At 39.8% G+C, this 26,872-nt stretch overlaps 1 protein-coding gene and 1 pseudogene across 16 annotated transcripts in view; both read left to right on the top strand.

Moving 5' to 3' along the window:
- The window catches only part of CTPS2 (CTP synthase 2), a 229,244-nt gene extending 205,638 nt beyond the window's left edge, over positions 1-23,606 (top strand). For 12 of the 16 annotated variants that reach the window (XM_078362207.1, XM_078362202.1, XM_078362205.1 and 9 more), the window contains one exon: positions 22,072-23,606. In XM_078362207.1, the coding sequence (XP_078218333.1) occupies positions 22,072-22,240 (169 nt within the window). In that variant the 3' untranslated portion in view covers positions 22,241-23,606. Of the gene's footprint in view, positions 1-19,353; positions 19,541-22,071 lie in introns of all 16 variants that reach the window. The other 4 variants (XR_013531371.1, XR_013531370.1, XM_078362211.1 and 1 more) reach the window with 2 other exon arrangements.
- Positions 23,504-26,436, top strand: LOC118150656 (heat shock protein HSP 90-beta pseudogene; annotated as a pseudogene).
- The last annotated feature ends 436 nt before the right edge of the window (positions 26,437-26,872 follow it).

Genomic DNA, 26,872 nt, shown 5'->3' with positions numbered 1-26,872 from the left:
CATGACTCTGCCTTGAGCTGAGGCCAATCTGAGAGTCATTAATGTGTCTCAGGAGACTGTGATGTTTTGTATTCCTGACCTTTTGTGCCCTGTGGTATCTATGTTGGCTGTTGATTCCAGCGTTACCGTTTTTTGCTCTGAATTAAGATGGAGGGAAGAAGAGAGAAAAGGGAGAAAGGAGAGCTGCTATTGTTGGCTTCTGAATAATCTGTAATTTTCATAATGACACGTTCCTAGATATACTCATGCTGTACATAATTGCAAAGTACTCTTACATACATTTGAAAATCTAATCCTCATAACTACCCCATAAAATGAGCAGGAAGAAAGATCTATCAAGAGCAGATTTGTGCTAATTCTTTGGAGGAAGCAACTGTGAAGAAAAGGAAACTCAGAGAAAAATAGGATGCCATGCACAAAGGTGGTAAAGTTAAGCCTTTCGTTTGCTTAGGGAAAAAAGAATGCACCCATGGGGTCCACTGTTTTTTATACTGTCGAGGTGAAAGGGTGGATTACTGAGGTTTGAACCAGTCTTGGCCCTGGAAATTCTGACATGAGTCATTTTGAGAAAGGTCTCTTATTGTCCATGAGCCCCACTTTCCTTACCTGCAAAATCATGGTAAAAATATTTGCAGGAGAGACCAGCAATCATATGGAGGTAGCTGTAAGAATTTAACGAAATGTGCATAAAAGCACTGTGCAAGCTGTAAAGTACTGTACGTAGATATTACACTGATACTTCACTGAAAATGAAGACATGATTTTGCAGAATCAGGAGAGTATAAAATATCAAACTTAAAAGTTGACCTCTTAATAGCATTATTGGGAATCCAAAGTTTACTGACTTGGAGGTTTAAGATTTGTCTGACAGAGGTACAGAAAGACAAATTATCACATGTTCTCACTTATTTAGGGGATCTAAAAGCCAAAGCAATTGAACTCATGAACACAGAGAGTAGAAGGATAGTTACTAGAGGCTGGGAAAGGCAACGGGGGGTTGGTGGGGAGGTGAGATGGTTGATGGGTACAAAAAAATAGAAAGAATGAATAAGACATACTATTGACAGCACAGCAGGGTGACTATAGTCAATAATAACTTAATTGGACATTTTCAAATAACTTAAAGCAGCAGTCCTCAACGTTTTTGACACCAGGGACCAGTTTTGTGGAAGATGATTTTTCCACTTTGGGGGGTGGGGGAGAGTTTCAGGTTGAAACTGTTCCATCTCAGATCGTCAGGCATTAGTTAGATTCTTTTTTTTTTTTTTTTTTTTTTGAGACAGAGTCTCGCTCTGTTACCCAGGCTGGAGTGCAGTGGCATGATCTCAGCTCACTGCAGCCTCTGCCTCCCAGGTTCTAGCAATCCTCCTGCCTCAGCCTCCCAGGTAGCTGGGATTATAGGCACGCCACACTACACCTGACTAATTTTTATGTTTTTAGTAGAGATGGGGTTTTACCACGTTGGCCAGGCTGGTATCGAACTCCTGACCTCAGGTGATTCACCCACCTCAGATTCCCAAAGTGCTAAGATTACAGGCATAAGCCACTGTGCCCGGCCCAGTTAGATTCTTATAAGGAGTGCACAATCTAGATCCCTCACATGTATAGTTCACAAAAGGGTTCATGCTTCTATTAGAGTCTAATGCCACTACTGATGAGACAGGAAGTGGAGCTCACGTGGTAGTGCTGACTTGCCCACCACTTACCTCTTACTGTACGGCCCAGTTCCTAACAGGTCTCAGACCAGTACCAGTCCAAGGCCAGGGTGTGGGGGACCCCTGACTTAAAGATTGTAATTGGGTCATTTATAATTCAAGGGATAAATGCTTGAGGGGATGGATACCTCATTCTTCATGATGTGATTATTAGGCATTGCATGCATGTATCAAAACATTTCATGTACCCTCTGTAAATATATATACCTACTATGTACCCACCAAAATTAAAAATAAAAAAATTTTTAAAATTTTAAAGTAAACATTAACTGATTAAATCTATATACCATAAACAAGAATTCATTCCATCATAGGAACTCTCATATGGAATATTATATAAAAGAGAAAAACCAAAATGCTTTTTAAAACAAGATTTGTCTGGCAGAAGATTGTTTGATTATTTGTTTTTAAAGTAAGGTGACAATACTAATTTGTTTGTCCAGTGCCTTTGTTGACAGTGGAGGGGGAATATTGGAATATTTTGGACCCACCTTTATCCAGGTATTTTAAAGTAATGCTTATGCAATGTAGAATTGTCGTTAATTTGCCAGATAATGGCATGAACTTCCACTGTGTTGGACTTTGGGTTTTGAAAGATCCAAGTTCAAGTCCACATTTGGCCACATAGTAGCTGTGCAACGTGACACTTGTTATTTTATTATTTGTAAAACAAGGATAAAAGTTCTTCTAGGGATCATTGTGAAGGATGGAATGAGACGTTGAGTGAGAAAATTCTCTGAAAACCATGAACAACTCCATAAATATAGGGTGTATAGTTTGTATCATTACTCGTGTTTAAAGAAGTGAAACCAACAAGCAAATGTTCAGTGACACAATTTAGAGGGAATCAAGTCAGAAATTAATGAGGTGTAGTCAAAAAGACACAGATTGCTTTTTGAAATGATTTCTTCCCATATGGCTTTGATATGGGATGTTTATGGGTGACAAATGGGGAACTATGCAAAGGTGATGCATGTGCACAAATTTGTTTTAAGATTCATAGCTTGCCTTGCTGGCAAGCGATGGACTTCTAAGAGATTCAGTAAAACCTGCTCAGTCCATTGCCTGTTTCAGACTTAGAGGACTGGAAATAAATTTGATTCAACCCCCAACAACTCTGTGAGAAAGCCATAGGGCTCACTGACCTCATGTGTCAAAAGGCAGTGTAGGAGTTCTAACTATGCAGAAGGGCTCACCACAGCAGGGCCAGGTGGCTAGCCAGGAAGGTTCTCCATAGGTTACCCTTACTGTGGTAAATTTGCCACAACCCATGTTCTGGGTGTAAGTATTGTAGCATATAAAGTCCAATTTTGTCAACATATAGAGAGTAGATCTTTCTCTCTGGAGTGCAGTCACATTATCCCTACTCATCATGTGAAGTTTAAGACCTAATGCCAATTAGTTAATTTTCAGTGATAAGGATAGTTATCAGGAAATGTAGAATTTCTAGCTAACACACAAGAAACCAAATTACCATCATAAAATTGCTTGTTGAGCTTGGAATCTGAACAGGCATCATCAGTCACCTGATTGGAATGTTAAAGTGTTCGTTGGTCAAGTTTCTTGGGTGCAGGTAACAAAATTCTCTATTGACTCACCTAAGCAGAAAAGGAATTCATTGGTACTTCTTGGTCAGTACACAGAAGTGGTGGATAGGCTGGAAAACCAGGCTCAGAAAACAAAGGGAACCAAGAGAGTGTATGAATGGCAGACACATTGTCATCAGTTCAGTGTTCCACTGCTGTCGGAAATCTAAGCAGTTGATGCTACTACCTTTGGATTTTCAATCCTGATGATGCCACTGCTGATTTTTTTGAAATGCTCACACCACCATGTGTAGCTTCTCAGCTGTCCTTCCACCTTCGTTTCTTTCCTTCAAGATCCAAAGACCTGGATAGGAACATCTGGTTGCTGAGTTCAGGTCATATGCATCTACACAGCTATTGGGATGCTAGAAGAGGAAATGTATAGTTCCTAGACCTGTGCTTCTCAAAGTGTCATTTGCAGACTAGTGCCAGGCTGTGGAATGATCATTTTTATTTTGCGATGAGGCAAAGAACTCATGCTCTAATGGAAACCAGTTTAGTGCTTTTTCCACTTAGGCAGCTTTGCCATGGAAAAAGTGTCAGTTTAATTAAACAGTGTGCTACCAAACAGAGCAGCACTTTCTTTGACTTCATCATGGGAGGCTTGGACCTGACATCTGGGGACTCCCCACAAAAGAAGAGTGTTTGGAATCCACGTTGTAAAAAAACCAAAAAATATCCACCACAAATGAGATCAGGCTGAGTAAGCCTGATGTCTACTATTCTACCATAAAGACATTTTTGCCATCAGGAATGTGTGCGTTATGTGCATCTAGACATGCCCTCATCTGGCTGGTGTTTGGTTGAGTATGGTGATTTTGACTATCACTACTCTCTTTCCCATAGGGCAGATTGCTAGCTACCCTCTTGGGAAAGGGAAGGTTGGAGGGGACAGTTTCATGCCCACCCAACTCAGCTAGTTGAGGCTCTTCACTGTGATGGTGGGCCAGTGACCCTCAGATGACCTTGGAATGGGGTTATCTGTCCATTGTGAGTCCTGCCCTTTCTGTCTTCCATAAGCCAAATACTCATAGCACCTTGATGGAGCAGTTCTTTATCCAGTGGTTCAGAAAATGATCACAGTCTATATAGTTGGGGAATGGTGTGAGAAGGAAAGTAAGTATTGCAATTCTGGTTCACCTTCCTTGGTCCTTTGTGTTATACATAGAGGCTTAAGCCTCACTCTGTAAGCCATTAGAGTATGTCTCATGTGAATGCCCCTTGTTCTCTTGCTCTTCTACTTCTCCTTCAGTCCTCTCTAAGATCTTCCCTGTTGAGTGCCCCTCCCAGCACCTCCCTAGAGAGCTAACCTTCCCTACAGAATAGTAAAGTTCCCATCTCTTCTTGAGACTTTTGAATTCAGACTCCCCAGTAGTCTGCTGGATGTAAAGAGATTTTCCCTTCACTTTGGGAAGCTCTGGTCTTATGAATGGGGTGGAGAAAAGATAGTAGTGAAGAAGAATTTCTTCTTCGGTTCCTAATAACTAAGCACCACTTACCATTTGACATGGCTTGGATATGCGTCCCTGCCCAAATCTCATGTCAAATTGTAATTCCCATTGTTGGAGGAGGGGCCTGGTGGGAGGGGATTGGATCATGGAGGTGGAGTTCTCATGAATGGTTTAACACCATCCCCCCTTGGTACTGTATAGTGAGTGAGTTCTCATGAGATCTGGTTGTTTAAAGGGTGTGGCATCTCCCCACCCTCTCTTGGTCCTCCTGTTCCTGCCATGTGACATGCTGGCTCCCCCTTTACCTTCTGCCATGACTGTAAGTTTCCTGAGACCTCCCCAGAAACAGATGCCACCATGCTTCCTGTACAGCCTGTGGAACTGTGAGCCAATGAAACTTCTCTTTATAAATTACCCAGTCTCAGGTATTTCTTTATAGCAATGTGAGAAGGCACTAATACACCATCGAAGGGATGAATGACCTTTCAAAGACTACTTGAAAATTGCACAATAGTATCAATATGACCTCGCTCCTCCTTATTAAACTAAGCTGCATTCATTGCTTATACATCTTGAGTTTCTGTGTGCAACTTCCCATGATAATGGACTATGAATGGTGCCACAGTGATGTTACTCTTCTCCAAAGCTCAGTGTTCTTCCTGCCTCTAACTCTGATCATGAAGGAAGGGAATGTCGACAAGTTTTAGTTCAACCTACCTTATCCTTCTACTCTGTCTATAGCTGACAAAACTCCAATTCTTATAGATAGATTAACCCTCAATCAGGTTATAGACACTCTTGTGGTTTGAGAGCAATTCTGTATCTCTAAGATAACTTAGAAGGTTCTGATATTATAGACTAATCTGAGCTGTTTACCATGTACCCCACCAAGAAAAGCTGTGAAAAATGCGTATTAAGTGCTATGGACTTGAAAACAAGATGTAAAAGAGGAAGAAAGGAGGGGAAAAAAAAGAAAAGAAAAAGGATGTAGGAAGGGAAGAAAAAGAAAAAATAACTCATATTTAGAGAACAAAAGGTTATTTCTTTATCTTTTCAAATGTTATGTAGTGGGTAGGTTAGAATAACTGGAATTTTCTGGTGTAATTACCTTGTAATAGAATGGCAAATATCGTTCATCTGTGATTGGACTCATATCATAAATACTTACTTTTTCTATGAAAAAACTGGAAATCTTTTTTATTTTCTTTGAGATTTTGTCTCGCTCTGTCACCCAGGCTGGAGTGCAATGGCGTGATCACGGCTCACTGCAACTTCCACCTCCCAGGTTCAAACAATTCTCCTGCCTCAGCCTCCCAAGTAGCTGGGATTACAGGTGCACACCAGCACGCCCAGCTAATTTTTGTATTTTTAGGTAGAAACGGGGTTTCACCATGTTGGCCAGGAGGATTTTTTACTTCTGACCTCAGGTGATCCGCCTGACTTGGCCTCCCAAAGTGCTGGGATTACAGGCATGATCCATCGCTCCACCGTGCCCTGCCGAAAATCTGTTAACTTTAGTATGTTAACTGCAGCCTTTTTCCAAAGGGATTTTCATTGGTAAAAGAAAGGAAGGATTTTTTTTACCTGAGGCAATCTAAAGACAAGTGTGCTTAGGGCATTCATAAATTTCACTAAAAAGTGATCTTGTTTAGCTTCTGTATCCCATAACTCTAGGTTCAAGGGCTTTGTTTTCACTGAGTTGATCTGGTTTAGTGTTTTAAGGTGAAAACATGGTAAGTTACTATATAAGAAAGGAAAATTAAAGAAGAGTGGGGATGAAGGAGGGAGGTTGATGGTACATGAGAGAGGAGAGGGGCACACACACCATCACCACATCTGAATGTAGGAAGTGGGGAAGGTAAGACTCGGTGATCACACGGTGTGAAATTTCTCCGATGTTCCACATGTATGGAACAAAAATCAATGAGTCACTCAGCAAGCATTTTAATGAATATTACTCATAGAGCAATGGGGGAATTGGAGATATTAAAAGGTAGACACACAAAATTATTTAAAAATTCTATATTGTAAGTGCTAAAGGCTGAGTAGAAACAAGAAGTGTTAATAGTTCTGAGAGGTTAGTAAAGGTGCCTCTAATTCCTCCTTGGAGTCAGACCTTGGTTAGGCATTGAAGGATGGGATGATAATGTCAAGAATTGTGAAAGGTCTGAGATTTGACCCTACTTGAAAGCTAACAAGTTGGCTTGCCACAGTTTCATAAATACTGGCAGAAGGTATAAGACTGCCAGATCAAAAACAGGACGTTATTGCTCATAGCACAGCAAGCAGAATGAGCCAGAATCTTTTTTTCTTGTTTTGAAAGAGAAATTTACAGAGGGAATAATAGGGGAAAATAAAGAGATCAGGAAGTACAACTTGTTCCTGACAGAGTAGAAAGTGAGAATCCAAATTGGGTTTTGACACAGCAGATGTGTAGCCCAGACAGTAGAGCTGGCTACACACACAGTTATGTCTAAGAGGAGGGCTGGCTTCCGGTTCATTCCTTATTCCTCCCCCATGGCTCACTCCTGCTGGTTTTGGTCTCTGGTTTCTATAGAGAGCACTGGTTCAGCTGCTAAATTAAAGATAGTGAATGAGGGATTGTTATCCAAGGGTCTGTTTTTTTCCCAGGGTCACCTTTCCGTAGTCCTATGCTGTTCAATACTGCAGCCATGAGCTACATGTGGCTATGCAGCACTTGAAATGTGGCTAAACTGAAATGTGCTGTAAGTGCAAAATACACACTGAATTTCAAAGACTTAGTAGAAAAAGGGGGAAATATCTCATTAATACTTTTTATATTGATTACATGTTGAAATGATAATGTTTTCAATACATGATTTTAATAAAATATGAACATTAATTTCAGCTGTTTCTTTTTACTTTTTGATATATGGCTGCAAGAAGCTTCAAATTACATGTGTGACTCACGTGTGTGGCTCATGTGATATTTCTCTTGGGTAGATACATTTGAGCAAGAGAGGAGGCTCCTTAAGGTTCTCCTTATTATACTCCAAAGGCTGTGGTATTGATTTCCTGTTCTCTCATGACCTTGGCTGGGCATGGCCTGGGCCATTGACCTGCATTAAACTGCAGTTCTCCTTGAGGTACTCTGCTGCCCCTAACCAGAGTGTTTTCAAACAGGGGGAACAGGGATATGGTCAATACTTACCCCTCACTGGGTGCTGCATTGGCTCAGGCCTGTAATCCCAGCAGTTTGGCAGGCCGAGGTGGGTGGATCACCTGAGACTGGGAGTTCGAGACCAGCCTGACCAACGTGGAGAAACCCCATCTCTACTAAAAATACAAAACTAGCTGGCTGTAATCCCAGCTACTTGGGAGACTGAGGCAGGAGAATCACTTGAACCTGGGAGGCAGAGGTTGCGGTGAGCCCAGATCACACCATTGCACTCCAGCCTGGGCAACAAGAGCTAAACTCCATCTCAAAAAGAAAAAAACTTACTTCTCCTCTCATGACCTTGTCTTCCACTTGCCTTTACAAAGTTTTGCCACTCACGAAGTTTTGTAGGTGATTTGGCCTTTATGGAAAGGTCAAAGAATGCTAAAGGGAATTACAACCTATGGGGGAAGGACTTTCAAACTGTGTATTGATTGTGCCTTGTTTCCATGGCCTGTGAAAAATATACTCAGGGATTTAAACCCTTCACAGGGCATCCCTTTGTGCATCCTTAACCTTGTTCTTCTGACCTTGAGTCTTCACCCCTCCAGGAGATTACCATCTTCTAATATTTGTCATGACAATCTGCTACTCATTTTCTTTTTTCTTTTTTGAGACGGAATCTTGTTATGTTGCTGAGGCTGGAATTGAAGCCCTGGGCTCAAGTGATCCTCCTGCCTCAGCATCCCGAGTAGCTGGGACTACAGGTGGGTGCCACTGCACCTGGCATGCTACTCATCTTGTATGAAACTCTACCAGCTACTCACAGAGGATGGTCTTATCTAAGGATATCCACCCCCCCAATCCTGTTCTCCACTCCTTTTGAATGCTGGATTCCTGAGAATACCATGCAAGCAACCTACTAGTAAGACAAAGTTGAGTTTACTCCTACCGCAGTAAGGGTGAGCATTACCTCAATGCAGTCTTAGCAGCTTCATTAGGGGAAAGGGCTAAGTTGTGATGCTTATGAGGCTTCAGAGACTAGTTAAAACTGGGCCTTTTGTGCAGCAGATTGATCATCATTGGATAAGAAGTATGATGTAATCGTTTAAAATTGGTGGACACAACAAGGGGAGATTTTGAGGTGAATGTTTTTAATAGTCTAAAGGAATAAAAAGCTGTCAATGCTGTCTATTGAATTGAACAGTTTGATTTTCATTTAAACAATTATCTTGGGGAAGGTTTCTGAAAAAATCTTATTTGCAACTTTTATCCTCTTAGACAAACTTTTTTTTTGGAATAGCAGTCCAAATTTTTTCTTGGAATAATCAGCATTGATTAAAAACAGCTGAATAGTAAAGTGATGTTGGTAAAGTTACTAAAGGGTGCTGAATTGGAAAGCTATGTTAATGCAGACGGTAAGCTGTGTAGATCCAGGTGGTAGAGTTCTCACTCACAGCAAGACACGCCTCTAGTCTGTGTTACTCAGTTTTCAGGGCTCCAGACGGGTAGTCTTGGGCACTCTATGTCTACAGATATTAGAGTGCACATCAGCTTACCACATGTATATGCAGATATTTCTTGTCCTAGTTTGTGTTTCCCTCAAAACAGACTCTGAGACAAGGATTTGGTTTATTTGGGATGTGACTGTAGGAAGAACAGGAGGGAAGGTGGAAATCAGTCAAAAGTGCATGAATGAGCAAGTTACCACTTAGGCAACAGGGGTTCAATCCCTCCTGGAACCTTCTGAAAGACTGTGGACTACCTTGGGGGTAGGAAGTTGGGGTCCTTATCCACTCCCATTCTAGTACTTCTGGGCTGTCCCAGACAGGATGAGTACACTCCTTTAGAGGTTAGCAAACACCCTCAGAGGGTGTCCATTAGCCTGTAAAAGAATCCTCTGTAGGTGGCCTATGGGAAGATCCCAGGGGTATGGGCATGGCAGGTTCAGCACCTGCTATACAGTCCAACATGGTAGTAGACCAAGTAGGTGCTTGATAAATATTTATTGAATGAATGAATAAACACATGTTGTTTAAAGATGAGCTTTAGTTCTCAAACTATAGTATAAACTTGATGAGATAGACCTTTCCTTAACTGCCCCATAATTATAAGGCTGGTCCTCTCATAATAGAGTTAGCACCTCACAATATTACACATCCACCTCCTCTGCCCTCTTTTCTCCCTTTAGCCCTGCCAAGAATGAGAAAAGGGTGAATCACTGATCCTTTTAATAGCAATTCCTTTAGCTTCGTGAAGACCGACTGTGAAGACTGGAAATTAACTTGCAAAGGCACAGTTAAGTTCTTAGATAGGAAATACTATCTTCTGCCATCCCTGCTAGTAGAGATTGGGGAGTTGGGGGATGGGATGACAGGGGTGTTATTCAATTACAGAGTTGTTTGTTTTGACATCTGTTGTCCCTGGTTTTGGTTCCCTTTTACTCTGGAAACTATGTATTAACCTAGAGGAATGGTTATCTTGATGGGAATGTCAGGGATGGCAGCAGGCCTGTGGGTGGCTAGGAGGCTAATTTGGAACAAGTTGGGGTGGGGGAATAGGCTGCGATTCCTTGAATTACACAAACAGAGGCCAGATCTGCAGTGTGTGAAGACCTTGCTTGGCAAAAGGCAGTGCTAACATCATTGAGAAAGAGTTGATTTAGGCTGATGTGAGCTAAATGTACATGAGAGGGCTCCAGTGACCAGAGACAAGATTTCCAGATATAGCCTGGGTGCAGTGGCTCACGCCTGTAATCCCAGCAATTTGGGAGGCTGAGGCGGGCAGATCACCTGACGTTGGGAGTTCGAGACCAGCCTGACCAATATGGAGAAACCCCATCTCTACTAAAAATGCAAAATTAACCAGGTGTGGTGGCACATACCTATAATCCCAGCCTCGGGAGGCTGAGGCAAGAGAATTGCTTGAACCCTGGAGGCAGAGGTTGAGGTGAGCCGAGATCACGCCATTGCACTCACTCCAGCCTGGGCAACAAGAGCAAAACTACGTCTCCAAAAAAAAAAAAAAAAAAAAGCCAGATATAAAACATAACAGAAAAAGGACTACTTAATAAGCAAAAATTTATCAAGCACCAACTATATATTAAGTATTGTGCTAGTATTACACACCCAGCCACAACACAATAAAACTACATTGGTATTGAACTAGGGATTGCTAGTTACTTTATTATTATCTGTTACTTTCTTTGGGACTAATGTGGGGGAAGCCAAATTTCCTACTTTAGTGTATAAAGTAAGAGAAGAAATGTTAAAAGATACTGTTATGGACGGACTGTGTCCCCCACCTCCAGACTCATTTGTTGAAATCCTAACTCCCAATGTAACGGTATTAGAAGGTGGAACCTTTGGGAAGTGATTCAGTTTAGATGAGATAATGAGGGTGGAGACTTCATGAATGGAATTAGTGCCCTTATAAGGAAAGACACAAGAGTTTGCTATGTCTCTCCCCTCCTACCATGTCTCTCCCCTCCTACCATAAAATGAGAAGACAGGCTTTCTGCAAATCAGGAAGAGAGTCCTCACCAGACACCAGATCTGCTTGTGTCTTGATCTTGAGCTTCCCAGCCTCCAGAACTGTGAGAATTGTTTGTCATTTAAGTCACCCAGTCTATGGTATTTTTATTATAGCAGCCTCAACTAAGACAGACTCTTCCAAGAAATGTTAAAACCAGGACAAAAATGAAGTGAACACTTATAAAACATCTTATTTATCAAATTAATTACTAAGGAAACCAGTAAGACTTTACAACAAGTTCAAAGGATAATTTAAAGAACACATCAAAAATGCTTACATAGATTCAGAAATAGATGCAATACCGCTTGATGTCCATTCCATTCCATTGACACATTCATTTGCATTTCTATATACATGAATTATTTAAATTATTATCTGTTTTTCTTTTCTACAATATACAGAGTTGTAAAATAGTTTGAAGGCATCAAAAGGCACAAAGCAGGCTGGGTGTGATGGCTCACGCCTGTAATCCCAGCACTTTGGTAGGCTGAGGCGGCAGATCACCTGAGGTCAGGAGTTTGAGATCAGTCTGGCCAACATGGTGAAACCCTATCTGTACTAAAGATACAAAAATTAGTCGGGCATGGGGGCTAATAATGTAAAGATACATTAGCTGCCTGTAATCACAGCTACTTGGGAGGCTGAGGTAGGAGAATTGCTTGAACCCCAGGAGGCAGAGGTTGCAGTGAGCTGAGATCACACAACTACACTCCAGCCTGGGTGACAGAATGAGACTAGGTCTAAAAAAAAAAAGGCACAAACCCTGTAGAATCAGATAACCTGAAAAAATGTACCAGACAGGACACTCAGAAATATATATATTTTTTGGTCCATTTATTTCAAAGTCTTTCACAAGTGCTCCTGACAAAAGTAAAGAAATGTTTTCTGAGTAGTCTTTCCAGAAGCAGAAAGTAGATTGCAGACTGGCCAAGTCTTTTGAATGAAAAGAAAAGTAGTTTCTTATGGCAACATTATGTACTACCCAGGAGATAAGTGAGGAATCATTTGGGACTGCATCTTCTAAATACAAGAGTACTAATCTATATAGGGGAAAGACAAACTGAAGGAAAATTTGATAAATTTGCCCCATAAAGAGGAACAGAATCAATTTAGCAGGCACTTCAGTTACAGTATGTTCACCCACAAATAAAACCTATTGAGGGAAAAAAGGAAGTTCATAAAACATTCTTAATTCAGATTCCCTGGTTCAGATTTCATAATGAATTGTGACATGAAATGGAAAGAAAATTACTTTTATTTTTTAACAGCTATATTGAGATATAATTTACATACCATACAATTCATCTGTTTAAAGTGTATAACTAATTTTTTTGTTATTTTCACAGGATGTAGAATCACAATCACAGTCTCATTTGAGAATATTTTCATTCCACTAAAAGAAACTTGGTACCCATTAACAGTTACTCCTCATTTCTCATCCCATTACATCCTTTAGCCCTAAGAAATCACTAACCTACACTCTGTCCCTGTAGATTTGCCTATTGCAGACATTTCCTGGAAATGGAATAATATAATATGTGGTGTTTGTGACTGGATTCTTTCAACGAGCACTTAGTATAATGTTTTCAAGGTTTGCTAATCAATACTTCATTTCTTTTTATTACTGAGTAATATTTCATTGTATGGACATACCACCTCTTATTTAACCAACTGCCACTTGATGGACATTTAAGTTGTTTCTACTTTTTGGCTACTATAAATAGTGCTGGTGTGAACATACAGATTTTTTATGGACATGTATTTTCATTTTTTTTGAGTGTATACCTAGGTATAGAATTGGCAGGTCATTTTTAACACTCTATTTAACATTTTGAAGAATTGCCAAACTGTTTCCCAAAGCAGCTGTGCCATTTTATATTCCCACCAGCAGTGTATGAGGAGGGTTCCAGCTTCTCCACATCCTCATCAACACTTGTTATTGTCTGTCTTTTTGATTACAGCCATCCTAGTAGGTGTGAAATATTATCTTATTATGCTTTCGATTTGCATTTCCCTGATGACTAATGATGTTGAATATCTTTTCATGTGCTGATGGATCATTTGTATATCTTCTTCAGAGAAATGTCTATTCAAATTTTTTGCCCATTTGTAAATTGAGTTATTAGTCTTTCAGTTATTGAATTGTAGGAATTCTTTTTATACATTAAGGATACCAGTTAGATACATGATTTGAAAATGTTTTCTCCTATTTTGTGGGTTGTATTTTTCACTTTCTATTTATTTTTCTTCCTTTATTTTCTGCAAGTGAGTTGTTACACTCTCCTTAGTGGACTCTGACTTCTATAGCCACTGTCCTACTTCTTTTCATCTTCTTGATGTTGTCCTTTGAAGCATAAAAGTTTATAATCTTGATGAAATCCAAATTATCTACTTTTTCTTTTGCCATTTGTGCTTTTCATATCATATCCGAGAGATCACTGGCTAACCCAAGGACATTAAGATATACTCCTATGATTTCTTTTAAGTATTTGATAATTTTAGCCCTTACATTGAGACTTATGATACATATTAGGTTAATTTTTACATATAGTGTGAGGAAGAAGTCCAACTTTATTCTTTTGCATGTTGTCTCAGCACCATTTGTTGAAAATACTATTTTTCCCCATTGAATTGTCTTAGCATCTTTGTCAAAAATCAATTGACCATAAACATGAGAGGTTTTTTTTTGACTCTCAATTTTATTCCATTGGTCTATGTGTCTATCCTTATGCCAGTGCCACACTGTTTTGATTACCATAACTTTAACGTAGGTTTTGACATTGGTAAGTGTAAGTCCTCCAACTTTGTTCTTCTTTTTCAGATTGTTTTGACTATTATAAATCTCTTGCATTTCCATATGAATTTTAGAATCAACTTGTCAACTTCTGGAAAAAACAAAAGCCAGCTGGAATTTTAATAGGGAGATCCAAAGATTACTTTTAGACTTTAATGAAAAGATTGCTAAACCAAATTTTTGTTTTCAGGCTTTTGAGTTTCAACCATTCTCATGTAAATTGTTAATACGTTTATTTTACCCTAGAAGTAAAGTACATCTGTTAAGATCTTTGCTGTTAGCACATTGGCATTGATTTATATATTCACATTTCACTGATGTGTTAAACCTTATACATCCTCCTTAATTTATTCAATATATAATGATGTAGTTGTATAGACTGTATAGAGAGGCAAAGGACAGGAGGAAGGTGATAAGAATTTGTTAAAGAAGTAGTATAACATGGTCTGGTAATGAAATAACCTGTCTTTTGACTGTGCATTCATGTTTTAATGTGCTTCATCAAACCTAAGATGTTAAATAGATTGGTAGTTTCACTGAGCTTTCCTCATCATTATGTAAATGGATGTAATGAATTTTAATGCCAAAAAATGTTTTCAGGGAGATTAAATTGCTTTTTTATTCAGATGTTACAAAATTGGGAAGTACTGTTTTACTAAAGAGCGTTTTGAATGAACCATTTTAATCACCCCAACTCCAGAAATGAAAATGTATTTGAATTAAAAAAAAGTAGTTATGTTTAGGGGTCTAGGATTATAAACCCAGAGGGTATCTCATGGATATGTGGGACTGTACTTGATTTCACAAAGAAGTTGCCACATCAAATAATTAATTATTGAAGATGCTATAAGTTAATCTCAGAGTACAAAAGCAGTTTTGCAGAAATAAATATAAAAAACGTTGTTCACAAGCTGTCAGTCATGATCCTACCAAGAGAATGAGACCTTTAAGCTACAAAGACAAACTTAAAATGTCTATGACTCAAACTGGTTTGGCTTTGAAGCAGGTTGGACTTCTAGAACTACTCAGAGAGGAAGTGGGGCACAGTGAATCAGGCAGTACTTGGGTCTGCACATATGACTCAGTAATAAAGAGGAATTAACATCTGCAACACAGTGCCTTAAAGAAATCAAAGATTTCAACTGAGTTGGCATTGAACTACTTGGACCTAGCTGGAAATTTGTGATTGGGGAAAAATGTTAAAAGCATGTATCCCAGAAGGTAGAGCTATTTGGTATGGTGCAGCTGTAGAGTACAAGACTACCTTGGCGTTATGGCAGCATGAATGACTAGGAAGAGGTCTCATTTTTGAAATCAAGAAGGTGACATGCTTTGCTCAGAACAGGACTTGGGTGCAGCAGGGGCTCAGGAACTGAGGCAATAGGTTCATCATGCAACCTGTTCAAATGAGCATCAGTCCTGATGGGAAGGCTGTACTTCATAAGCAGGTTGTGGTCAAGACTTTTTCAAGCATATGGCCTGTGGTGACCCATTTGGTTCTCTCTGTTAATGGAAGTCTTGCCTTGAATAAGACTACATAGTGCTAAAAGTATTGGCACATTTATCTGGGTTAGATAGCAGCTGATATTTCTTATTGAGGTAAGCAGAACCTCATTGTTCATTCAATTAGTAATTGGAAAACACTTAGTGATCATTACTGTGTATTAAGTCCTGTGCTAAGATTTGGGGATATGGAAATAAATGGGACCTAGAGCTCCTCATCAGGTGAGGAGACCCACATGCCATATTTTTGGAAGGATGCTGCTACTATTGATTATTGATTGAGCAAAAGATTAAGGGGGGAAAAGCAAGTTTTGGAGGACAAGGAATTTCATTTCAGAGACGTTAAGTTCGTGAAGTCTGTAGAGCATCTAAGTGGAGATGTCTGGTGGGCAGCTGGAATTATATCTGACTCTCAGTGGGGAAGTCCAAATGGGAAGTCTGGATTTGAGAGTCATCATTTAAAGATGATAATTGAAGTCATTGACATCAATAAAGTCACACAAAGACTCTATAGAGTAAGGAAGTGAGAAGGATTAGAGTTAAACCCTGGAGAATCCTTCCAGTGCAGCAGTGATGTCTGATGAATGCTATTGTCTGAATACATATTGCTCTCACACTGGTGAATTTACATTTGAAAAGCATGAATAAGCTTGGAAAAACACATTCAAAAGGAAATTATCACCACAAATACAGACCCAGAACATTTTGAAAGTAAAAATTTATAATTCAAGCCAATAATAAAACCCAAAGTGTCTGCAGAATCAGAGAAAGTTTATGTACTATATTACTAACTATATATAGTAGTATAGATGAAGTGACCAGAGTTTCTGAACCCAAAGTAAGCTCTAATAATTTTGATTGTTCTTATGGGAACTACGGGGGATAATATTTAAAATCAAAACTGTCTTGAATGCATGACTGAGATCAATATAGAACAATCAAGTAACAAAAGAACAGCTCAAACATAAAAAGTAAGAAAATTAAAAGCTTATCTAGGATCCAGATTTGTTGATATCCTTGGCTGAGATTTGTTGAATTGATAAACAGAGTTGTCTCAGCTATCTCTTGCTGTGTAAAAACTCCCTCAAACCTTACGGGATTAAAACAATAACAGTCTACTATTTCTCATGGATTCTGTGGATTTACTGGGCTCAGCTAGGTAGTTTTTCTGCTAGACATGGTGTTGGCTGTATTCAGCTGGGAGCTCAGCTTGGGATGGAATGTCTAAGATGGCATACATACATGTCTGGCCTCAGCTGGAATGGCTAGGGGCTGGCTATGCCTCTATCTTCTCATTTAGTGGCCTAGCCTGAGCTTTTTAATCTATCAGCTGATTCCAGAAACACAAAAGCAGAAATTTTAAGTGTTCTTAAAGGCTTATAGTTCTTGTAGCTCTTAGGAGTACACACTTCTGCCTCATTTGATTGGCCAAAACAAGTCATGAGACCAGTGCAGGAGAAAATAGACTCCACCTTTTGATGGGAGGGGTGTACAGGGATAGAAGGATTGTTGGTGGCCACCGTTGGAAATGATCTACCACAAGAGTTGATTTCCATTTTCAACTTGGCTGCAAGTACTACAGTTTTCTTTCTGTGGGACACTGAGTAGGGTACTATGCTTGATTCTCACTTCCAGGTAAATACTGAGAGTTCCTGATGGCATTGTAGTTCCTATACCTTTCTAATATATTTCACTGAAAAAGTCTACCGGAAAGGAAGTCCATAAACATTTTTAAGGCCTTATCAAAACTGAGCTTTGACACTAGTTTTCTGTTTCTCTTTTCTTTTCCTTTCTCTTATGCTTATCCGTTTCCCCAACCCCCCAGAATCGATCTAAGTCCCGTAATAAAGTTAAGCAATTGTTATATAGTGAAATTCTACAAGTACACCTTCTCCAGTTACATGTAGGCAAGTGTTGGAGGGCTGAGGGTAGAGGAAGAGAAGTCTTTTGTGAGTTATTTTAGGAATGCAGAGCAGGTGATTTTGGTGACTTGATCTGGGCGGGGCTATACCATTCACTGGGTGCTCAAGGGGTGCTAGTGACCACTGCCCTGCTTCAGATGTGAAGTAGGTGTGTACCTTCATCAGGAATCTGGAGGTGAGCAACAACTCCCAAGCAGGTAAGGGAGGTTTGAAAAAGGATAAGGTTGAGTTTGTAACACTGCCATTTTTTCTGTGTGCTTAAGAACAGGCAGGGTTTAGTGATCACATAGCTTACAGGCAGATGAAGGATTGGGAAGAATGGCTATCAGACGAAAATATGACATTTATATGTTCACAACCTTTGTTTTTTCCTGCCTGTGACAAGGTGTTCAAGAAAGGCCCAGGTTAATGAAGGAAGGGGAGGGAGAGAGGGAGAGAGAAGTATAGTGGTTTGTAGCACAGACTTTGTGATATTTTGGGAAGTGACATATGGGATGGCTTGTGGAAGAGAGAGTTAATCAAGGGTAGCATGGATGGGAGAGTAACTTCTTGGATAAGATAGTGAAAAATTTCTGGGAATTTTGGGATGCCTGAAAATGGGAGAGGAAAGAGGATTTTAATAAGAGGTGTGCGCTCTGTATCATTGCATCCCGTTATGTAGGGATTAGGTTACTGTTTGGGTGGTGCTTCTTTAACAGCAGCACCTCTCAGGCCCACTGCTTTAATGACATTACCTACTTAGGGAATTTTGTCCTCCGAATCTTTACTTGGGAACATTGGCTTTTTGGGCTATTCTCGGCTTCTTGCTTTCTTTTTCCCCCCTTGGCAGTTTATGATGCAATTTGGGGAAAATGTCAGTCTGCTTCCACTCTGCCACAGAAACACAGAGAAAAAGGTTTCCCTGAATTGTTCAGGTAGAGAATGAGGGAAAGGGTATCCTGGAGGAAAGTGCAAAAGTAATCAAAATGGGAGAACAGAAAGTTGAATACAAAGCTCAGGGGCCAGAGGGTTGGCTTTTTACCACGGTTATCACTTCGCTGCTATTAAATTCCAGTCAAGGGCTTTTTTCTGCCTCTTTCTTGACCTGGTTTTATCTGACTGCTGTTTTCTTACAGCAATGGTTCTTAGTCGCAGCAGGGGCGGCCACAAGTCATTTGGAAGAGTTACACGTGTGATGCTTATTGAGAAAGATTGTGCCAGGGGCTTCCCATCAACTACTGAATGACATTTCAACTCTCATATTAAACATTCAAAAGGATCTTCTTAATGCGGCTCCCCAGGTCATACCTTCTACTCGCCCTCCAGCCGAATCTATTACTCTGGTGGATCAGATTGGATCAGACTCTCCTGGACTTCAGGGCACCTCACACTCCTTCTGAGCCCCACGGTTTAACATCACTGTGCTAGACTGTTCTCCATATGCCCTGCCTACAAAATGTTTTGCCATTCCTTAAGGCCCCACTCAGGTCTTTCTTGTTTTATGGAAGGTTCCATAAATGCTCCAGCCACATTGATTGTTTTTTGTTTCTGGGATGGAAATTAAATGGGGCCAGCAATGGGGAGAGGAGGCTGTGAATGCAGGGAAATAAACAGATTATTTATATAGAAATCTCTCAATAGCTTCCTATATAGCTGAGTTAATCTGATGACGTTAATGCTTTGGACATAGGTTCCCAATGGTACAATTTTTTTCCTCAAAGAGTCTTCCGAAATCTCCTCTGCCCTCCTAGCACAACATTTTGAATTTCTTAATGAAAGAAATGTGCAAATTGACCACGTGGCTACCGCAACCAACAAGTGATTTATCCCCACAAACTGGAAAATGCAAATCACGGAGATTGGCTGGGGGAAGCAGGAGGAGCGCAAAGATATCTCATCCAGAAGACAGAGGATCATCAAAGGCTCACAGTCAAATGAGTGAGATCATATATATATAAGAGCAATGATCATATATATATAAGAGTAATGTTAAGAGGCTATTCTTAGTAACACTTTGCTCAAATAATATCACAATGAGTATCCAAATAGCTGCCTGTTATTTCACTGTTTAGAGATACAACAATTTTTCTCCACTATTCATACCCTTTGGATATTCAGGTTGTTTCTAAAGTTTTTGTTAGCATAAAGAACACTAGTGGACACCCTTACTCATATCCATTTGCATACTCTTTTCTATAGTTCATCCTTTTCCCCCCGACTCCCCTCACTATCTAACTCCATGAATACAAGCAATTTTTTTTTTTTTCGAGACAGCAACTCGGTCTGTCGCCCAGGCTGGAGTGCAGTGGCATGATCTTGGCTCACTGCAACCTCCACCTCCCGGGTTCAAGTGATTCTCCTTTCCCAGCCTCCCTAGTACCTGGGATTACAGACACCCACCACCATGCCTGGCCAATTTTTTGTATTTTTAGTAGAGACAAGGTTTCACCATGTTAGCCAGGATGGTCTCGATCTCCTGACCTTGTGATCCGCCCACCTCAGCCTCCCAAAGTGCTGGGATTACAAGCATGAGCCACCATGCCTAAACAGGACTTCTTTAGGTCTACACCTGCTTAAAAAATTCCGATAGCTTCATAAGTCCATCAATACCATGGTTGATTAACAAAAAACTGCGAACTTGACTACTATAAGGCATTATCACACTTACAGAGCCATATTATTATAAATCTACGAAATGTTCTAGCATTTTGAAAATGTGCAAGCCTTATTTCAAGAAGTTAATTTGAAACTACTGGGCTAAATAAGTAGAGGGTGTGAGAAAGATGAGAAATAGCTGAGTAAGTGGAAAAAGTCAGAATGAAGTGGACAAAGGGCAATGGTTAATAGTAATTAGTAAATAGCAAAAGCAAAGAAGGATAAGACGTGCCTAATGATTGTGCTAGAGGTAGGGTGTGCAAAGTGAAAGTAAAGTAGCCAGTTATTCTTCAAGGGCTGCTTAGTCAAGTTAACTGGAAGATATGACAATAGTTTGCTCTATGAGCTGAAATCATGAAGGCAAAGGCCAAACATGAAAGTTGTGTTTAGAACTCCCATCATCTGCGTGACTAACAGAAGATGAGTGATCAAATGAATCACCTAGGCAGTTGAACAGCTTTCCTTGTCAAAACCATTAGTCATGAACCTTTCTTAACAACGAGGCAGTCACCTTCAGCAATCTGCTTTTCTAAAAGTAAAATAAGCCCCAGATGGCCACTTATTAGCTTCAGCAAGACTTGACTCTTCTCACGTTGCAAGACAAAATTGGTGGAAAATGGATAAAATCTTACTCCACAATTTATCAGTACAATAGCCTGTGGTTCTGGAATATGTGATATAAAAGATCCTGGACTATTGTTCTGGTATTTAAACATCAACAGATCATACTGGGGTGTTCAGATATATCTATTTGTCCAGCATCATTTCAGAATTTCTGGAACCATCGTATGAATATGACATCTTTATATAATATAAACAGTACACATTTTTTTTTCTAATTGTAAAATATTACATGATTATTGAAAAAAGATAAAAGGTATAGCAAACTTGAAAGAAGCAGGATCATCCATTACTCTACCATAATCAATCCAGTTGTCTGCGCCATGTTGGATGTTTTCTTCCTGTTTTTAAAAATGCATGTTTTAGAGCAGAGTTGAGATCATACAACATATAATAGATAAGACCTATATTCAATCTAAAGTTATTTTAATTTATCTGGTTATGACAACCATATATTATGAATTCTATGATCTGAAACAAAGAAATGGAATGTTTGGCAACATCAGGCAAAATACATAAATAAATAAAAGCAGGCCAGTAACTTCTGTTTTCTGGAATCATTAACTCATTCCTTTTCTTCCTCATTCTGTTTATTAAGTCTTGAATATCCCTGGCTCCTCTCTTCCCTCCCAAGTCTCCTCCTCGAATGTGCCTGTCATATTGATTTTTCACTTCTCTATTGTCCACTAAATTCAAGATTTCATTTACATGTAATCTTGCTTGAAAACTTTAAAAAATGATTTATATGTCTTACCTCATCTTACTTTTTGAGGTCAGGGGACATTTATTATAGTTTTTATACCCATTCTAATAAGTAGCGAACAGCCAGAAACATAGTAGGAGCTGAAGAAATATCTGGGGTTGACACCAAAAGTGTTTTAACAAATATTTGCATGGGGAGATGTAATAGTTGAATTATCCAGATCTGTGCAGACAAAGAAAAACTGGAGCTGCACTGTTCAATATGGTAGCCACTAACCACGTGACTATTGAGCATGTGAATTGCGGCTAGTATGAATTGAGATGTGCTGTAAATGTAAAGTACATTAGCCATTTCAAAGACATAGTATACAAAAAAAGAATGTAAACTATCTCAGTATTTTTATGTTGACTGCTTGTTGAAATAATATTTTGGACACAATTGAATTAAATGTATTATTAAAATGAATTTCACCTCTTTTTATCCTTTTCAGTGCCCTACTAGAAAATGCAAATTTACGGCCGGGTGTGGTGGCTCACACCTGTAATCCCTCCCAAAATATTGGGAGGCTGAGGCGGGTGGATCACCTTAGGTCGGGAGTTCGAGACCAGCCTGACCACCATGGAGAAACCCAGTCTCTTCCAAAAAAACAAAAAAATTAGCTGAGTGTGGTGGCATGCACCTGTAATCCCAGCTACTCTGGAGGCTGAGGCAGGAGAATCGCTTGAACCCAGGAGGCAGAGGTTGTGGTGAGTGGAGATCACGCCATTGTACTCCAGCCTGGGCAACAGAGAGAGACTCCATCTCAAAAAAAAAAAAAAGTAAAATTACATCTGTGGCTTGCATTGTACATATATTTTGTTGGATGTTGCTGTCTTATATGGCAATGAAATGTAATGTTTGAGATCATTCTTTCCATACGGCAGAAATTCATTATATTTCCAGATACAGTGTATTTGCATTTTAATGGAGAATAATTGTTTGCATTACTAACAGTTTTCTATAGGTTGACTTCTACCTTTACAGAGTTATAAAATAGCCTAAATATTGGGAAGACGATCAATCAAAGGTGCATACCTGGATAGAACCAGACAATCCTGGGATAGTCACTTGGATGATACCCAACACTTCACTGAAAGGACACTCAGTAGTCTTTTGCCCATTTCCAAATCTTTGATAATTTTTCCCAAGAGCATCTTTCCATATTCTTTCGTTACTGTCCCATGTGATTATATAGGATCACTTTTTCTTTTCCAGTTAGTATGGACAAACTATACTTGCAAAATTCATAGTTAAGCCAGAAATCAGTGTTTTAGAAACTATAACGTTCCCAATAATAAGGACAAAAATGTTGGGAGTAAGGCAAATACTTAAAGAATCACATAGAATAGAACCAAACACTCTTGAACTGATTGAAAAAATAGTGAAAATAAGTAACTGACTCCTTAGCTTATCATACTGTTGTAGAATGGGTGGAAACTATGTCCTTTTCTACTATTTAAGTAGCCACAAACAAAGCTTGGCTATTGGTTGACTGGATCTAGTATAAATCCCCCCTCCCCTATTTTTGATTAATCAAACTGCCGTTCCTTATTTATTTATTTAAATTGACAAATAATTGTATATATGTTTATGGTATATGGCATGAGTTTTTGAATTATGTCTACATTGTGTGGAATGGCTAAATTGCGCTAATTAATGTATGCATTACCCTAAATGTTTATTTATTTGTGATGAGAACACAAAATCTTCTTGTAGCAATTTTCGAGTATACAATACGTTGTTATTAACTACAGTCACCACGTTGCACGATAGATCTCTTGAGCTTATTCCTCCTGTTTTAACTAAAACTTTTTACCCTTTGACCAACCCCCCCCAGGCCCCACCCACAGCCCCTAATAACCACCATTCTGTTCTCTGCTTCCATGAGTTCAACTTTATTAGATTCCACACTTAAGTGAGATCATACAGCATTTGTCTTTGTTCTTGCTTTTAAAGGAAATAAATTCTTCTCCTGATTAAATCAAAGGATTATTTGCAATTTTTGGGTCTGTTCATTCTGCTCTGGAGATTAACAAATATTAATTAGTGGATGCCTGCTGGGAAGTGAAACTCACAGCCAATGAAATGTTAACTAAAGTTTAACCTTTTGATTGTCATTTCTAATACTACACACACACAGACACACACACACACACGTGTGTTTCTTTAAATTATTGACTTAAACACATTAGTCCAAAAAAGATTAAAAAATGACTGAAAAGGGATTACAGAGATGACTTTTGTTTCAAATATTTAAAAAAATATCCAAAATTTAAAGTAGATGACTGTCCCTCAAAATTAGTTGCTCCAAGCTTGACTTGACATTTGGGACACGTTCCTCATGCTCTGGCTCAGATCAGAGCAGTTCCAAGAGGTTTAGTGGCAGTGGTGGGGGTTCGGTGAGAAGGGGGGCAGGCAGGTCTAGATCTGACCCTTACCCCAGCACACCCCCTTTGCTGTGTGCCTTGGACTCCAGTGTCAGTTCTTCTGCCCAGGAAGGTTATGGAATTGAGGGCAGGTGTTCGCATTATTGATGAGGGTACAAAGCACTCCAGAAGTTTTGAGGCTTTGCTTTTCCACTCAGCCCTACAGGGTCAGGCTTTCATGCAGAAATTGGCCTGAAATTCTCCACTGTTTTCATAGCTGCAACGTTTTTGAAGTGTGTTTTAGATAACAGAAAACGAAATATAATTCTTAAAGCTTATTTTGTTTATGGTTAGAGTACACAAAATAATTCTGCAAAGATTATAGTTACATATATTCTACTTGCTACTGAGACTGTATAACATTGGTGGGGATAGGCTGGGCATGGTGGCTCACACCTGTAATCCCAGCACTTTGAGAGGCCGAGGCGGGCAGATCATGAGGTCAAGAGTTTGAGACCAGCCTGGCCAACATGGTGAAACCTTGTCTCTACTAAAAATAAAAAAATTAGCTGGGCATGGTGGTGGGTGCCTGTAATTCCAGCTACTCAGGAGGCTTGAGACAGGAGAATTGCTGAAACCCAGGAGGCAGAGGTTGAAGTGAGCTGAGATCATGCCATTGCACTCCAGCCTGGGTGACAGAGCAAGACTTCATCTCAAAAAACAAAAACCAAAACCAAACAAACACACAAAAACATTGATGGAGATAAGAGATATTAAGTTTTTTTCCCTAAAAGTATCTACTTAATGCACTCTTTTAATTTTTATTTCAATAGTTTTTGGGGTACAGGTGGTTTTGGTTACATGGGTAAGTTCTTTAGTGGTGATTTCTGAGATTTTCACTGTACCCGTCACCCAAGCAGTGTACACAGTACCCAATATATAGTCTTTTATCTCTCACCCTCCTTAACTCCCCCCACACAGTTCCCAAAGTCCATTATATTATTCTTATGCCTTTGCATCCTCATAGCTTAGCACCCACTTATAAGTGAGAACATACGGTATTTGGTTTTCCATTCCTGAGTTACTTAACTTAGAAAAATGGCGTCCAGCTCTATCCAAGTTGCTACAAAAGACGTTATTTTATTCCTTTTTATGGGTGAGTAGTCCATGGTATACGTATACATTGTCTTTATTCACTTGTTGGTTGATGGCCACTTAGGTTGGTTACGTATCTGCAATGTGAATTGAATGCTCTCTCTTTTAATAGTCAGTTTTGCTGTCAATCTCTTTCCCTATTTAGTTACTTGAACTATTTGACTCTGAGAATCTCCTGAGAAGTGCTCCAGCAAAGCGAAATCTTGAAAGTAATTCACAAAAACGTTGTTAAGAAGTGGCTTGAGCCCTTCTCTGAGCTGGCAGAAGTCAATGAGAATTACAATAAATTCTGTGAGGCATTCTCTAACAATCAGAAGCTTGGGATCTATGAGGACTCCATTAACCAGGGAGGTCTGTCTGAGCTGCTGTGCTATCACACCTCCCAGTCTGAAGATGAGATGACATCTCCATCAGAGTGTCTCTCACATGAAGGAGCACAGAAGTCCATCTATTACATCAGTGGTGAGAGCAAAGAGCAGGTAGACACCTCTCAAAGCGGGGCTTTGAGGTGGTATACTAGACCAAGCCCACTGATGGGTACTAGATGCAGCTGCTGAAGGAGTTTGATAAGAAAAGTCTGGTCTCCATCACCAAGGAGGGTCTGGAACTACCTGAGGATGAGAGGAGAAGAAGAAAATGGAGGAGAGCAAGGCAAAGTTTGAAGACCTCTGCAAGCTCATGAATGAAATCTTAGATAAGAATGTTGAGAAGGTGACAACCTCCAGTAGGCTTGTGTCTTCACCCTGCTGCATTATGACCAGCACCTACAGCTGGACAGCCAATACAGAGTGAATCATGAAAGCCCAGGCACTTGGAGACAACTCTCTAATGGGCTACATGGTGGCCAAAAAGTGCCTGGAGATCAACCCAACCACCCCATTGTGGAGACACTGCAGCAGAAGGCTGAGACAGACAGGAACGGCAAAGCTGTCAAGGACCTGGTGCTGCTGCTGTTTGAAACTGCTCTGTTCTTTTCTGGCTTTTCCCTTGAGAATCCCCAGACCCACTCCAACTGCATCTATTGCATGATCAAGCCAGGTACTGAGGAAGATGAAGTGACAGCAGAGGAATCTAGTGCCATTGTTTCTGATGAGATCCCCTGCTTGAGAGTGAGGAGAATGGATGTCGCGTGGAAGAAGTAGACTAGGAGTTTATATTTGGAAACCTTGTGCCCTTGTGTAGTGTCCCCATGGTTCCTTGAGTGGCTCTGTCCCACAACCTTGAGTGGCTCTGTCCCACAACCTTGAGTGGCCTTATCCCACCTGGCTCCCTCTGCTGATGTCTAGTGTTTTTCTCTCCTGTCCATGTGTCTATGGCAGGAAACAACAGCCTTACACCCCATTCTCTTTCTACCTTTATAACAGGATATTGGATGTTGTGTATTGTGCTTTTTTGCTTATTTTGTTCTGAAATGAAAGTATGCCAAATAAAAATGATGCCTTTTTTATGTGGGGAAAAAAAATACTTGCCTGCTCGGTGGGTTATTGTTTGATTTTCTTGATGGTAGCATTTGTAGCACAAGCATTTTTAATTTTGATGAAGTCCAATTTATCTTTTTTTCTTTTGTCACTTGTGCTTTGAATGTGCTTAGACCTTGTCACATCTAAGGACCCATTATCTAATCAAGTAATTAGCTTTCAGTGTCTCCTGAGAAGATGGGCCATAGAAGAGGCTAAGTAAAGACTTGCATATGTGATTGCATGTGCATTTTAAAAAATAGACTATTTTTAG

Source organism: Callithrix jacchus, chromosome X, assembly GCF_049354715.1.
Source record: "Callithrix jacchus isolate 240 chromosome X, calJac240_pri, whole genome shotgun sequence".
Lineage (NCBI taxonomy): Eukaryota > Metazoa > Chordata > Mammalia > Primates > Cebidae > Callithrix > Callithrix jacchus.
The sequence above is the reverse complement of the archived record's forward strand: the minus strand, read 5'-3'. Positions and strand labels throughout refer to the sequence as shown.